Genomic DNA, 14,832 nt, shown 5'->3' with positions numbered 1-14,832 from the left:
TAATGTAAAATGTTATTGGTAAAATATTAATAAAATTCGCAATAATCCTTTTATAATTTATGATCATTATGAAACTCTCAACTTGGAAACCCAGAAATCACATTATTTTTTGTACAAAGCTTTATTATGTAGCAGAAACACTGTCAGTGTGAAAGCAAAATGTGCACCTTCATCGCTTTACAGACATTGGTGTGAAGCAGGGATGAAACAAGTCTCTGCATCATCATCTCCTGTATTAGTAACAGAAGAGTCATAATATTTATCCTCCCTATGCCTCTTCAACAACAGTTTGTTGGCGCATTGATATAAGACTCCCATAAGGCCATGCTGTAACAGATCTTATGCTATAGTATCAACAACAGGTGAGCTACAAAACTGCCATTCCAGTTAGCATCTACTGCAACGACATCTCTTGCTCTGCTGGCTGCAGCACAGGTCCCAGTGGCCATTTCAACAGCAGCCCCAGGATCAGCAGTAAAACTTAATCAGGGTCCATTTTTCAGCATTTAACCAGAAGCCATTGATCGTCACAGTAATTGAGGTCTCACTGGAGCAAATGGGGAATTAAACACTACAAATCCCATCAGCCATTGCAATTGTAACACAACAGAGCACAAGCCAGGTTCTAAAACTAAAAATCCCATTCTTGATCTCTGTATAAACATTTCAAGACCTATATGCTTCCATAGAAGGCATTTAATCATAATCGACGTTTAATCATGCCAAAAATAAGCAGTGATTGCCCTTTCCCATGAGACATTGCAGATAGATAGATAGATAGATAGATAGATAGATAGATAGATAGATAGATAGATAGATAGATAGATAGATAGATACCACAATGGAAACTTGAGCTGTTTTTCGGTCTATTTGCAGATGTTGGAGCAAAGACTGCAGAGTGCCACTCAGTCTTTACAAGTTACTCCTAACAGCACCATCCACAGCCTGCCTCCCCTCACTCATCCGCCATTAGTGGATCTGTGGGGGGCAGCGCAGACAGAGGCCTATATGACAGACATGGTGGGCTACATGGGTAGTCTGCCTGTAGCATTAGATGGAAATCTAACAGCCCCCACAGAGGAGATGACGACAGATCACTCACCTTTATTGGAAGCCCAGGAAGAGGAAGAGATCAAAGTAAGTGAAAATAATAATAATAATAATAAAGCAAAATAAAACATGCAGGGTCCCAAAAACACACAGGCATCATAAGAGAGTAACCACAGTTCATCACATTAACTATGAACATGATACACTTACAACTGACAAGTCTAAAATCAGTGATGGTGTTGTTCATTAAAACTATTATGGAGCTATTATTATGACAAAATGATTAAAGAAAGCATGACACAGGATGCTCACACCGATTTTATTAAGACACAGATAAGTTTGTAGTGGTTTGTTTTAGGTTTTGTATACAAATTGTACTAGTCTCTCTCCAATGACAACTAGGTAGTCTAATCAAAGCAAACTATTATAAAAAAAGCCCCACAAATGAAATATATAAAAAGCAAAATAAACCAAACAGTAAAAACTATATTAGGTAAGATAGGTTAAATTAGCTTATTGATTGTTTTTCTGTGTGCCTGTAATCAATCAAGCAAAACATGAGACAATTTATCATATTACACAAACTATCCATTGTTTTGGCACTGTTGCAGTTAATGCTAATTAACGCTTAACATTGACACTTCGTTACCTGTTCAAAATAATCCATTAAATCAAATAGAGATTTGACGAGCGTGCACTGATATTTTCAGTTCCATTCGTTTGCACGTTGTTTCAAGAACACGCCCACAATAAGGGAACTAATGCAGATTCATGTTAACTCCACCCACGGGAACAGTTTTTCACAGAACCGAATATAACACAACACCGGGCGATTCATGATCAGAGTCAGAGAGTGGCAACCTTTTGAACCACCACCACGTTCACGCTGGAAAACTTCCGTAGTCCCCAATTGGCCAAAATGCTCTGTTCGACTTTTCTGAGATCATCTACTCTTCCCTGTGGATGACCTGTGACCTACTTTCTGTAAGATCTGAATTTTTGAGTTTTCATTTTTGACATTGAATTTTAGAAAACTGAATTTGAAGTTCCGAATTTCTACATGTTGAAAACTTGAATCTGATTTTCTTTTTTAAATGAATGTTTGCAGTATAAGAATTCAGAACAAAAAAACTAGCTGTTTGAAAATATATGTCTATAAAATTCAGCCATAAAAATATTTCAGTTTGTTAAATTTCAAATGTTCAATATTCGTTTAGGAAAATCTAATTCAGAACTATTTAAACCACCATCTAAAATTAAATTTTGTTAGATTACACTTGCAAATTATTCAAATTAACACAATTCAAATTGAAATCATTTTGTCATAATAATAGCTCCATGAACTATCAAAATAAGTTCCCTTTCGAAAGGGAACTCTACACTACGTCAGAATGACGCTTTGGGGAACGCCTCAGGCGTGACAGGTGTCTGAAATCACTATCAAATCACGGCAATCATAATGACCGGCGACAGCCCGTGAATCATTAACGTGAATGATTAACGTGCGACCTGCAAGTATAAAAGGGAGCCTTGCAAACATGACAAACATCTTTTCGTCTTCAGGGACTGTCTGTTTGATATCGCTGGAAAAGTCGGCAAAGAAAATGAAACGCACGGAGAAGGCTGAAAGCTTCAGGAAGTGTGCGGATCCGTGCCCAAGGTATTTGACGCCGGGTGATTCACACGAACTGTGCGTTCTCTGTCTGGGCAAAGAGCATGCACAGGCGGCTCTTGAGGGAGCTGTCTGTGCAAACTGTGTGCGTTTTGTTTTGAAAACGCTCCGCTCTCGTCTAGCCTTCTTCTTGAGTGAGGAGGGCTCACCATCTGTACCTCGTGGCTCAGGTCCCGCTCGCGCTGAGGCAGAGCGGCGACTCGCGTCATGGGGTTCCCAGAGGGATCTCGCCGATCGTCTTGAGAGGGGTGTTAACCTCTCAGATGATTCGGCGGATGACGAGGGTGAGTTGCAGGTGGATGACGAAGAGGATTTTTCTCCTACTGTTCCTGCAACAGATGCTCTTCAGGACGGGCAGGTGATGGATGAGGAGGAGGTCATTCAGGTGGACCCTGAACCCTCTCAGCCACCCTGCCCCGTGTATGCTGAGCTGCTGGATGTAATGGAACGCGCCACTGACAGGATGCAACTGCCATGGCGGCGCGTTAGGGGAGAAGTTGTTCGTGGCAGGCTGGACGATCGATTTCTCCCCGGCCATAGACCACCAGCTCAGGCGAGCCTTCCATTTCTTCCTGATCTCCATACTGAGATCGAGAGGGCATGGAAGAACCCATACTCTGCTCGGATCCACTGACATCAGCGGGCTAGTTTCGCTGATGTTGAGGGGATCGGCGAGTATGGGTATGTGTCGATGCCGCCCATTGGGCGGGCGTCGACACTGAGTGCTCCAGCCCTGCCATCCAAACCGCTCAAGACCACAGCGCGTTTGAATGGCAGAGCATACACGGCAGCGGGTCAGGCCGGTGCTGCCCTGCACACTATGGCGGTGTTGCAGGCGTACCAGGCCGACCTGCTGGGGGATCTCGACCAGGGGGCAGGGCTGTCCCCTGAGGCGGTGGCTGAGCTGCGCCGCACCACAGATCTTGCTCTCCGGGCCACTAAACAGACTGCCGCTTCGATCGGTCGATCGATGGCGGCAATGGTGGCCACGGAGAGGCATCTGTGGTTGAACCTGGCTGGCATCGGGGAGAAAGAGAAGGCCTTTCTCCTTGATGCACCGGTTTCGCCCTCTGAACTTTTTGGCACCTCCGTGGAGGCGGTGGTTGGAAAGTTCAGGGAGGCGAAGGCGCGCTCAGCGGCGTTTAAGACCTGTATACCGCTGAGATCCGGATCCGAGCCCAGACAGGCGGGAGAGCCTGGCCCTTCACGACCTGAGGGCCGTAGACAGGGCCAGAGAGCTAGTGTCGCCTCTCGTGCACCCCCTCCATGTAGGAGCAGGTCACAGAGGAGGCGTGACTCCCGCAGGGAAAAGAAGGATCTGAGGGAGGTGATCCAGTACAAACGATCACAGCGTTAGTGATGGATCATCTCCTGGAGGGCTGTTACTATCCTAGCCCTCTCCTCTTTTTCCCGACTCCCCAGTCGTTTCTTACACCAGGCCTGGGGCTGGGTCTAGGATGAGAACAAGGTTCTGATGGCCCGCCTCGGCTTGGTTGGTGAGAGCGCCTCTTTCAGGCATGTAAAGTGATGGCCCCCAGGTTCATAGAGAACTCTCTGGCGAGTCTTCACTCTGCACGCCGCAGGTGAACTGGTTGGTTTTTAATATAATTTCTGTGTGTATACTAACACTGATTTGTATTTCTCTACAGACCTTGTTCCCTGTATAGACCTAGGGAGTCATTCTTAGAGGAGCAATGAGGTAAGGTATTGGAACTTCAGGGCCCTGAAGCCCCCCCCCCAGCTTGTGGCTAGAACGATTTAGGGAGAAGCTCAAAAAAAGATTTGACTCCCGTGTGAGTAGGTGATGGCCTTCCTGTCATGACATTTTTATGCGTGGTGGGCCACCACTCATTTCTATGTTAGCCTCAGGGCTTTAAGCCGCCTAGGGGTAGAGTAGTTGGTCTTCCTAAAAAAAAAAAAAAAAAAACTTTTTTACTTTAGGTTTAGACTGACGCTGGCGCTTCAGATAGATCTTATGTCCTACCTTTCGGTTTGTGACATTGGTATCCTGAGTACTTCGCTCCCCTGGCAGTAGGTTGAGTGTTTCACAGCCTCTCAATCAAGTAGGCTGTGGCTCCTCCGAGCCCTCAGGTAGATCTATGCTTGTAGGTCGGCCCTAACCCTGGCCGCCTCTGTAGCTGGGATGTTGGAGGCGTTTTGCTAAGTATAGCTGCCGCATTTTATTATGTGTAGGCTTCCTCCCCGAGATTTCAGCCTCCTCCCTTAAATGGGAGTTGTTGGCCAAAGCCCGCCCCTTTCACTGCATTCAGGGGTGATAGAGTAATGCAGGGTGGTAGTTGAGGTATGATCCTTCAGGCGGGTCAGGCTGTCTTTCGCTCTGCGATGTGATAGTTTGCCAGACCCTGCCGAACAGAGCTACTTGTTTTTAGGCCTCTAGAGCTGGCTCCACTCAGCCCGTTGAGCTGAACCGCTCGGACGATGGGTGAAAGTTGGTTGGCTTGCAAGCAAGCTCCGCTCCCCCAGGCTGGGCACAGGACAAATCCCTGTCACCCTTTGGAGCCACTTGCAGGCCCGCTCCCTGTCTAACATTTCAGGGGCATATGGTGTTACTCCCCCGCTAACGCAGGGTAGTTTTGAGTAATCCATTCTCAGCTCTGTATTATCTACCTCACACCATGATGGCTCCGGTTGAGCAGGGAGTTCTAACTACATTTCATTCCGGTATTTGAACTCCGCTCCCTTGAAGCCAGAGCATTGCCATGAGCTGATGCCCTTGCATTTAGTAGGTAGGCCCTTAAAATGGGGCCTCCACTAGGCAGAGTGGCGTATGTTGTACTCCCCTGCTATGAGGGTATTGCTTTTTGCTGACTACACTGCCTTTGGCAATGTGATTAGGTACCAGGATGCTGTAAGCGCTGTAGTAACAGTTTTTCTGCCTTGAAGGCTGCACAGTTAGGTAGTAGGCCCCAGCAGGCCTCCTTGACTGGGTAACCCCTAAGATAGGGCTCCTAGGCCAGCTCACCTTTGGTGGTTGGCCCTGGTAGTTTGGGCAGAAGACTCACTATCGAGTAGTAGGTCTTAACAGGCCTCCTCGGAGGTGGGTCACAACATTGTGGAGCATACACTAGGTCAAAACTTTAGGAAAGTTTTTTATTAGTATGGTTCCAGCAGTGTTCATTAAAGTAGCAGAAAGACTCGCTATCAGCTAGTAGGCTCGACCGGGCCTCCCTGTTAGGCGAGTCCCCAGCAGCAGTACACATCCAGCTGATTAGACCGTTTCAGGAAGTAGGCCTCTTCAGGCCTCCCTGAAGATGGGCTCCCACATTTTTTGTGGAGATCAGGTAGTAGGCTTTACTAGGCCTCCCTGAGGGCTGAATCCCTCATACTGTGGTACTAAGTGGCCCTGAGGTTGAGCTATCAGGTAGTAGGCCTCATAAGGCCTCCCTGAAGGCAAAGCCCCATAGACAGTCAACTGGACTGCCAGTCTGGCCCACTGTCAGCTGTGGTTTTCAGGTAGTAGGCCTCTCCAGGCCTCCCTGAAAGTAAGCTCCTTCATGTCATGGTTCTCTGGTAGTAGGCCTCACCAGGCCTCCCTGGAGTTGAGTTCCAACATACTTTGAGTTTCCACTTAATGTGGGTTTTCTGGTAATGGGTAGTAGGCCTCTCTAGGCCTCTCTGTAAGCGAACTCCTATGTACTGTGGTAGGCTTCACTAGGCCTCCCTTAAGTTGAGCTCCCAGGTTTTGTGGTTGTCATGTAGTAGGCCTCTCCAGGCCTCTCTGTAAGTGAACTCCCATGCGCTGTGGTTATCAGGTAGTAGGCCTCACTAGGCCTCCCTGAAGTTGAGCGCCCACATACTGTGGTTATCATGTAGTAGGCCTCTCCAGGCCTCCTTGGAAGGTTAGCTCCCACTTACTGTGTGTTCCACTGAGCATGGTTTTTCAGGTAGTAGGCCTCTCCAGGCCTCTCTGAAAGTGAGCTCTCACGTTTTATGGTTATCAGATAGTAGGCTGCACCAGGCCTCTCTGATGGTGAGCTCCCACATACTGTGGTTGTCAGGTAGTAGGCCTCTCCAGGTCTCCCTGAGTAGTTTCACAGTGGTGCTGGGTTTTGTAAGCTAGTGGCCGCTTACTTTCAGTTTAGCAGACCTTATCAGGCAGCTACCAAAGGTGAGCTTGCGCCCTGGCTCGACTCAAGTTTTTATTCTCTGCTACGGGTTCCCTCCTGGAACCTCTTTATCTTGCTACAGCCTGGTTGCCTACCAGGTAGATCTAATGCTCCCCTCACTGAGGGTCAGTATGAGTATGTGGTCTCCTGAGTCTGATCAGTCGGTCGTAGGCCTCTCATGAGGCCTCCCAGTTAGATCAGTCCTTAGGCCCTCACAGGCCTCCTTAGTGTTTTGAAACACAAACACTGGGTTGATCCGTGGATCGAGTAGAGAAACTCCCCTCGCTGGCAAGGGTTGTAATGCACTATGCTGAGTCATACTCTCCAGGATATCCCGTCTCTGAGATCCGGTCCGAGTGGTTCACTGCCTGCTTCGCAGTCCCTCGGGTTGGATGCCTTCCTAAAGGCAAGTGTCCAGAGGCTCTGTCTTCGGACAGACAGGAAGTGGCCAGACTATAGTGTCTTGTATGGTGACACCAGGTCAGGCCTGCCTGGTGGCATTTCAGGTGGCACGTTCCCCTGAATAGTGACTGGCTGGGGTTCCCTCAGGTTCCCTAGCCACATTCCCTAGAAGGGACCCCTTCTAAGAAGTTGAAGTGTGGTCCTAGGCCCTTGAGCAGGCCCAGGTAGACCTTTCACTAAAACTATGTTTATGGAGGTTTTTCTGTGGTATCATATAGCTTGGGCTATGACCGTAGGGAGTGCTGTCACTGACAGCCCAGTGTGACCTGAGGGTGAGTGGTTCTAGTTTTTCATTTGAATTTGCTAGTTCTGTCAGTTGTCACTGCCGCTTGGCAGGCACTCCCCTTAGCATGGTGGCGTTGGTATATCGTTCCCCAAAGCGTCATTCTGACGTAGTGTAGAGTTCCCTTTCGAAAGGGAACGTCTCAGGTTACGACTGTAACCTATGTTCCCTGAGAACAGGGAACGAGACACTACGTCTTCCTGCCATGCCTCGGGGCCTGCCTGCAACAGTCCCTTCAGACGATAGGATGTTTGTCATGTTTGCAAGGCTCCCTTTTATACTTGCAGGTCGCACGTTAATCATTCACGTTAATGATTCACGGGCTGTCGCCGGTCATTATGATTGCCGTGATTTGATAGTGATTTCAGACACCTGTCACGCCTGAGGCGTTCCCCAAAGCGTCATTCTGACGTAGTGTCTCGTTCCCTGTTCTCAGGGAACATAGGTTACAGTCGTAACCTGAGACGTTTTTGTTCATTGCAATAAACCTCCAGTAATCTCAAAGAGCTTTGTGCTTTCGTACTTCTGATCGGAAACAAAGTCTCATCTTTCAAATTCTGTCCATTCTATCATGAAATTCAAACAATGAAAGCAGCTTTGATTCTTTTAAGTGTATTGAGACACGCTGTAGTGCCTCAGACTTAAGCAGCAGTGTTGCGCGGGGCTCTTCTACTTTAATACAAGTTATGGTATGAAATAAACACGAATAGAACAGCATCTCGACAGACAGTTATTATGAAAATACATATTTTTAAAAAAATGCTATTTCTGTCAGCAGCTATAAAAGTATTAAACCTGTCTAAGTTTTCTAACTCCTCTCACTGTTGGAATCAGGTATGAGTCAAAGTTTGAATCAGTTATTACAGCTACAGTGTGTAACTATTTTAGTGCTGAAGTGTGTCATTTTTTTGCCAACAGCTGCACCAAAAGGAACTGCAAAAAAAATGACAGGTTTTCAGACAGGTTTTAAAAAAACAACAACAACACCCTGCTGTTATTGGTCAGGCCGATGGATAATCCCACCCCAACAACAATCAACAATCAGTGCTGTTTTTGAATAATGCAAGAATAATGTAAGGGAACCTAGTAATACTTCACCACCTGTGAGTCACGTCAATAATAGCAGTCCTGTATTGTTGAACCAGCATGGTTCAAATAATGGAAGTATGACCAAATTACTATAGTTTCGTCATGACTAGCTAGTTAATATATATATTATATATATATTATAATATATATATCAATAAGTGGTAGTTAAACAGCAAGTTACATTCTTTTATTGAAAATGCATTCCTGGTTGGATAGATTGCACAAATTTTTTTTATAGCGCTACAAAGTGTACACATTTCATGAAAAACAACTTATAAATGACTTAACCGAACTACTACAAGGGTTGCTAAAACAACTTTCAGCAATAGTCTTAATGGTTTATTTGAGTCCCAAATGTTATTTGTCCCAAAACAAAACTTGTTTGAGTCTCATTCCAGCCACAAAAAAATAAAAAAGAAAAAAATAAGTTGTTTTGTAATTTTGTTTAGTCAAGTCAAGTCACTTTTATTTATATAGCGCTTTAAACAAAATACATTGCGTCAAAGCAACTGAACAACATTCATTAGGAAAACAGTGAGTCAATAATGCAAAATGATAGTTAAAGGCAGTTCATCACTGAATTCAGTGATGTCATCTCTGTTCAGTCGAACAGCGTCTGTGCATCCACCCCCAAGTCAATAATAGCAGTCCTGTATTGTTGAACCAGCATGGTTCAAATAATGGAAGTATGACCAAATTACTATAGTTTCGTCATGACTAGCTAGTTAATATATTCAATAAGTGGTAGTTAAACAGCAAGTTACATCCTTTTATTGAAAATGCATTCCTGGTTGGATAGATTGCACAATTTTTTTTTATAGCGCTACAAAGTGTACACATTTCATGAAAAACAACTTATAAATGATTTAACCGAACTACTACAAGGGTTGCTAAAACAACTTTCAGCAATAGTCTTAATTGTTTATTTGAGTCCCAAATGTTATTTGTCCCAAAACAAAACCTGTTTGAGTCTCATTCCAGCCACAAAAAAAGAAAAAAGAAAAAAAAGAAGTTGTTTTGTAATTTTGTTTAGTCAAGTCAAGTCACCTTTATTTATATAGCGCTTTAAACAAAATACATTGCGTCAAAGCAACTGAACAACATTCATTAGGAAAACAGTGAGTCAATAATGCAAAATGATAGTTAAAGGCAGTTCATCACTGAATTCAGTGATGTCATCTCTGTTCAGTCGAACAGCGTCTGTGCATCCACCCCCAAGTCAACGACATCGCTGTAGATGAAGTGGCCCCAACTAAGCATGCCAGAGGCGACAGCGGCAAGGAACTCGAAACCATCGGTGACAGAATGGAGAAAAAAACCTTGGGAGAAACCAGGCTCAGTTGGGGGGCCAGTTCTCCTCTGACCAGACGAAACCAGTAGTTCAATTCCAGGCTGCAGCAAAGTCAGATTGTGCAGAAGAATCATCTGTTTCCTGTGGTCTTGTCCTGGTGGTCCTCTGAGACAAGGTCTTTACAGGGGATCTGTATCTGGGGCTCTAGTTGTCCTGGTCTCCGCTGTCTTTCAGGGCAGTAGAGGTCCTTTCTAGGTGCTGATCCACCATCTGGTCTGGATACGTACTGGATCCGGGTGACTGCAGTGACCCTCTGATCTGGATACAGACTGGATCTGGTGGCCACGGTGACCTCGGAACAAGAGAGAAACAGACAAATATTAACGTAGATGCCATTCTTCTAATGATGTAGCAAGTACATAGGGTGTTATGTGAAGTGTTCCCGGTTCTGGTTTACCTAATGAATGCAGCCTAAAAATCCTTTAACGGATTTGGATATTAAAAGCATATTAGTATGTTATGTGTTAAGAGATGGGTCTTTAATCTTGATTTAAACTGCAAGAGTGTGTCTGCCTCCCGAACAATGTTAGGTAGGTTATTCCAGAGTTTAGGCGCCAAATAGGAAAAGGATCTGCCGCCCGCAGTTGATTTTGATATTTTAGGTATTATCAAATTGCCTGAGTTTTGAGAACGTAGCGTACGTAGAGGATTATAATGTGAAAGGAGCTCATTCAAATACTGAGGTGCTAAACCATTCAGGGCTTTATAAATAATAAGCAATATTTTAAAATCTATAGGATGTTTGATAGGGAGCCAGTGCAGTGTTGACAGGACCGGGCTAATATAGGCATACTTCCTGGTTCTAGTAAGAAGTCTTGCTGTTGCATTTAGGACTAGCTGTAGTTTGTTTACTAAGTGTGCAGAACAACCACCCAATAGAGCATTACAATAATCTAACCTTGAGTACATAAATGCATGGATTAACATTTCTGCATTTGAAATTGAGAGCATAGACCACTGTTGGCACAGAAATTACACACTGCAGCTGTAAACAGGAAATTACATTTACCCAGTCTAACATCCAGCCTCTTTTCCAGGAGGAAGAGGTAACGTTATATATGGAACCAGAACCAGTAACATTAATTCCATCTCCAGTAACGCAGGAAGTGACCTCGACGGGAGGAAGCATTTCAGGTCAAGCCCCTGGAGAGTCCAGCACAGAGCGCAAGGCGTCTGATGTCTCACCATCTGTCATTGAAGAGCTTGAGGAAAAGGAGTCGTCCGAATCATCATCTGTAGACATCACGGCAACCAACTAAGTGGCCGGCATTAAACTTGAGCTGGTTATGAAAGACATTTCAATCAGCATTATCAAACAATATCAACTCCTATTTCAGGAATCAAACACCATTGTGATGGAATTCAAGTGACTGCTCGAACCCAAAATGGAAAAGCAGAACTGAAAGTTACAGCACTGCTTACGTGAACACTATAATATTTTAATGTTACTTTTTATTTCTTTTGTAAGCCTTATATTATGGATGTCTGAAAAAGGAAGGCACAGAATGGGAAATTGGTTGCACTTTATTTTACAGTACATGTACTAACATGTACTTATAGTGTACTTACAGTGTATTTATCTAATAAAGTTCTGGTAATACAAGGTAACTACATGGGGTAGGGTTAGGTTTAGGGGTAGGTTCAGGGTTAGTACCTAGTTATTACATGGTTATTGTAATTACTATAATAAGTACATAGTATGTACATGAGGAACAGGACTGTAAAATAAAGTGCTACCGGGAAATTATTGGGACTGGGAAAGGAAAGAAGGAGGAAAACTCACCATGTTAGGAAAGGAGTGATAGAGTTTGTATGTATGTAATACAAAGAACATTCGGTTAAATATGTGCATGCTTTTACAAGGAGTGTTGACACTAGGTATTCAAAATAAAGAAACTATAGTTAATAAACCATAATGATTATAATAATACTATTCTTTTCTAAGAAAACAACAAACTAATATATATATATATATATATAAAATAAACTGTAACACAAGCTTTTTCAACCCATGCTCTTCAGAATTTCAGATCCCATAAAGACCCTTACCAAAAGAGATCACATACACTCATTACAACACAAATTCCCTCTTTTCTTCTTCGGTTTTCACCCTGTATACTTCCAAACACACCCCTTTCTATGTAAAAGACCGGATTTGGCAGTTTATGACACTGTTTGGAGAAACAGAGGTTCAATACAGAAGTTTCTGTGCTGTGAAACATAAAAATCAATTAACTGAAACCAACCACTGATCTACACAGTTCTGTCGGCTGTTTATTATGGAGCCCCTAAAGGGTCATTGTGGTGGGAAAAAAATCAGAGTGATTGAGGTGGGAGGAAAAAATATTTTTTTCTCGCAAAACTTTTGCATTGTCTCACAAAGATATTTGCGTTCTTTCGTGTGTAACAATCGTCCATAGTCACGGGAAGGAGGAGGCAGGAACCGGCGAACATTCAAACAAAACTTTAATAATACAATATTCCTAAAAGAGCGCGACAGCCCCTTCTCGTGGACGACTGTCGCACACAAACAGAACCAAAACCCAAAATAAAGTCCGAGCCTGGTCCTCTCTCATCCGACACTGTCATCAGTCCCTCCTCCGAAGCTCCTGCGGGACTCGATACAGTTGAATGGCGCAGGTGCTCCGACGGCCTCGCTCGGTTCCCTTTCAGTCGGTCACGTTCGACGTTACGAATGGGATCTCGCCCGAGAGCCCAATCACTTTTGAGTGGTACAAAATGAGCCAATGGTACACAAAGTACCTTGGTCTGCAGGATTTGCATCGCGAGCTCTGCCCCGCAGAGCGGGTATATAAGGAGCAACGTGAGCAACTCGCATTCAAGCTTTCGCTTCGGAGCCGAGCACACCGTGTGCTGCTTTCACCGGAGTGCTACAAGAGTTCGGCTGGGTTTCCTGCGACAGCTCCAGTGTTCCCCTGAGCGCTTCAACACCTCTGAAAGAGCAAATATCTTTCACAAAAGAGAAACAGGCCGATTTGCGTCTTTTTAAAGATGTCATTTTGCCCGTGTGTTTCTGGGTGCGGTCGATACATCGCTCCTCGTGATGGCCACGATTGCTTTGTCACGTGTCTGGGCTTCCAGCATGCTGAGACTGCATTCGTGGATGGCTCATGCTCTCATTGCGGGGACATGACCATCTCGGCGTTGAGATCGAGACTCGATTACCTTAAAAGGTATAGAGTCCCCTCTGCCACACCCCGTTCTAGCTCTTCTTCTCATAAGAGGGCTACTTCGGCTGGTGGCCAGGGTGATCTGAGGGTTACTGTGTGGGCTTCCCCGATGAGCGAACCTCCTCGGGCCATAATCCCCTCTGGTTCCTTTCTTCTCGGAAGTGCACCAGGAAGTAACCAGTTCATGGAAGGCACCTTTAACTGCCCGAAACCGTTCTAGTACTTCCTCCGCCTTCACTGCCCTCGATGGCGGGGCAGCCAAGGGGTATGCTGGGATTCCCCCGGTGGGGCATTCTGTTGCGATGCAACTGTGTCCACAGAGCGCCTCCGCTTGGCTTGGCGGACCCAAGCTGCCTTCCAAGGCCTGTAAGTTCTCATCCACGCTTGTGGCCAAGGCTTACAGAGCTGCGGGCCAGGCCGCTTCTGCCCTGCATGCCATGGCCTCACTTCAGGTCTATCAGGCCAAGCTGCTCCGGCAGCTGCACGAGGGCAGTGCTGACCCAGGGGTTTTGCAAGGGGCGCGCACTGCTACCGACCTTGCTCTCCGGGCAACGAAGGTCACTGCGCGCTCCGTGGGTCAGGTGATGTCCACTTTTGTGGTCCAGGAGCACCACCTTTGACTGAACCTGGCAGACATGAGGGAGTCTGATTGGGCTCAGCTCCTCAACTCCCCGGTCTCCCAGGATGGCCTCTTCGGCGACATGTTAGAGAGCTATGCCCAGCAGTTCTCTGCCGCCCAGAAGCAGTCTGAGGCCATCAGACACATCCTGCCCCGGCGGCCCAATGCTGCCTCCACCCCACCGCCGGCGCAGCCGTCTCAGCCTGCTCGTCGCCGAGGGCGCACCCCTGCAACCTCCTCCACTCCCGCTCGGCCACAGCAGCAGCCTTCACCCCGCCCGCAGCGAGGAGATGGCCGCAGAAGGGTGACGCAACCCGTATCTGGCCCTAAGCCTGCCAAACGCCAGGCCAAGCGGCGTTCCTGAGATTGGCGACCCGGAGTTGGAGACGTCAGCTAGTCAGGAGATGGTAGCAGGACCACTTCTTCCCCCGGAGGAGGGCCGGGGGAGAATCCTTTGTTCTCGTTTTGTTTTTGTTCTGCCACTGGCCCTGCAGCCGGTGGTACCCAAACCTTCACTAAAAGAAATGTTTCCTCTACCTCCGGGTCCCAAGAGGCCACGAGCGACAGTTGACGACGTGCTTCCTCGCCGGTCTCGTTCTCCTCTCCCCTTGCCAGTTTCCATGCAAAGCCGGCATGAGAACGCTTCGCCTTCTCATTCCCTCTTTGCTACTTGGAGTCAGACGAGTGCCCGCACTCCGCCCCCGCTAAGGGACGCTATGCCTCCCATGCCGGGGCTGTCTGCTCCACCACGCTGCCCCACCGTGGGTATGCCTGTAGTCCCCTTGACCCCGCTGGTTCGGTTTCTGGGAGCCTGGCTAAAGCTCCCCAGGCCTTCCCGCTGGCTCATCCGGACACTCAGGCTCGGCTACGCGATTCAGTTCGCCCGGTGTCCCCCCCAGGTTTCGGGGTGTCCACGCGACGATGGTGGGCAAAGATGCCCCTGTCATGCGCACGGAGGTCGTGACCCTGCTGGCAAAGGGCGCGATAG

The 14,832-nt window shown here is 46.5% G+C and overlaps 1 protein-coding gene across 1 annotated transcript in view; it reads left to right on the top strand.

The window, feature by feature from the left end:
* LOC132103796 (uncharacterized) overlaps positions 1-11,540 on the top strand; it is a 57,146-nt gene extending 45,606 nt beyond the window's left edge. The window contains exons 7-8 of the mRNA XM_059508886.1: positions 834-1,137; positions 11,072-11,540. Coding sequence (XP_059364869.1) covers positions 834-1,137; positions 11,072-11,293 — 526 coding nt within the window. The 3' untranslated portion in view covers positions 11,294-11,540. The remainder of the gene's footprint in view (positions 1-833; positions 1,138-11,071) is intronic.
* The last annotated feature ends 3,292 nt before the right edge of the window (positions 11,541-14,832 follow it).

This window comes from Carassius carassius, chromosome 24, assembly GCF_963082965.1.
Source record: "Carassius carassius chromosome 24, fCarCar2.1, whole genome shotgun sequence".
Taxonomy (NCBI): domain Eukaryota; kingdom Metazoa; phylum Chordata; class Actinopteri; order Cypriniformes; family Cyprinidae; genus Carassius; species Carassius carassius.
This window is presented reverse-complemented; position numbering and strand designations above follow the sequence as displayed.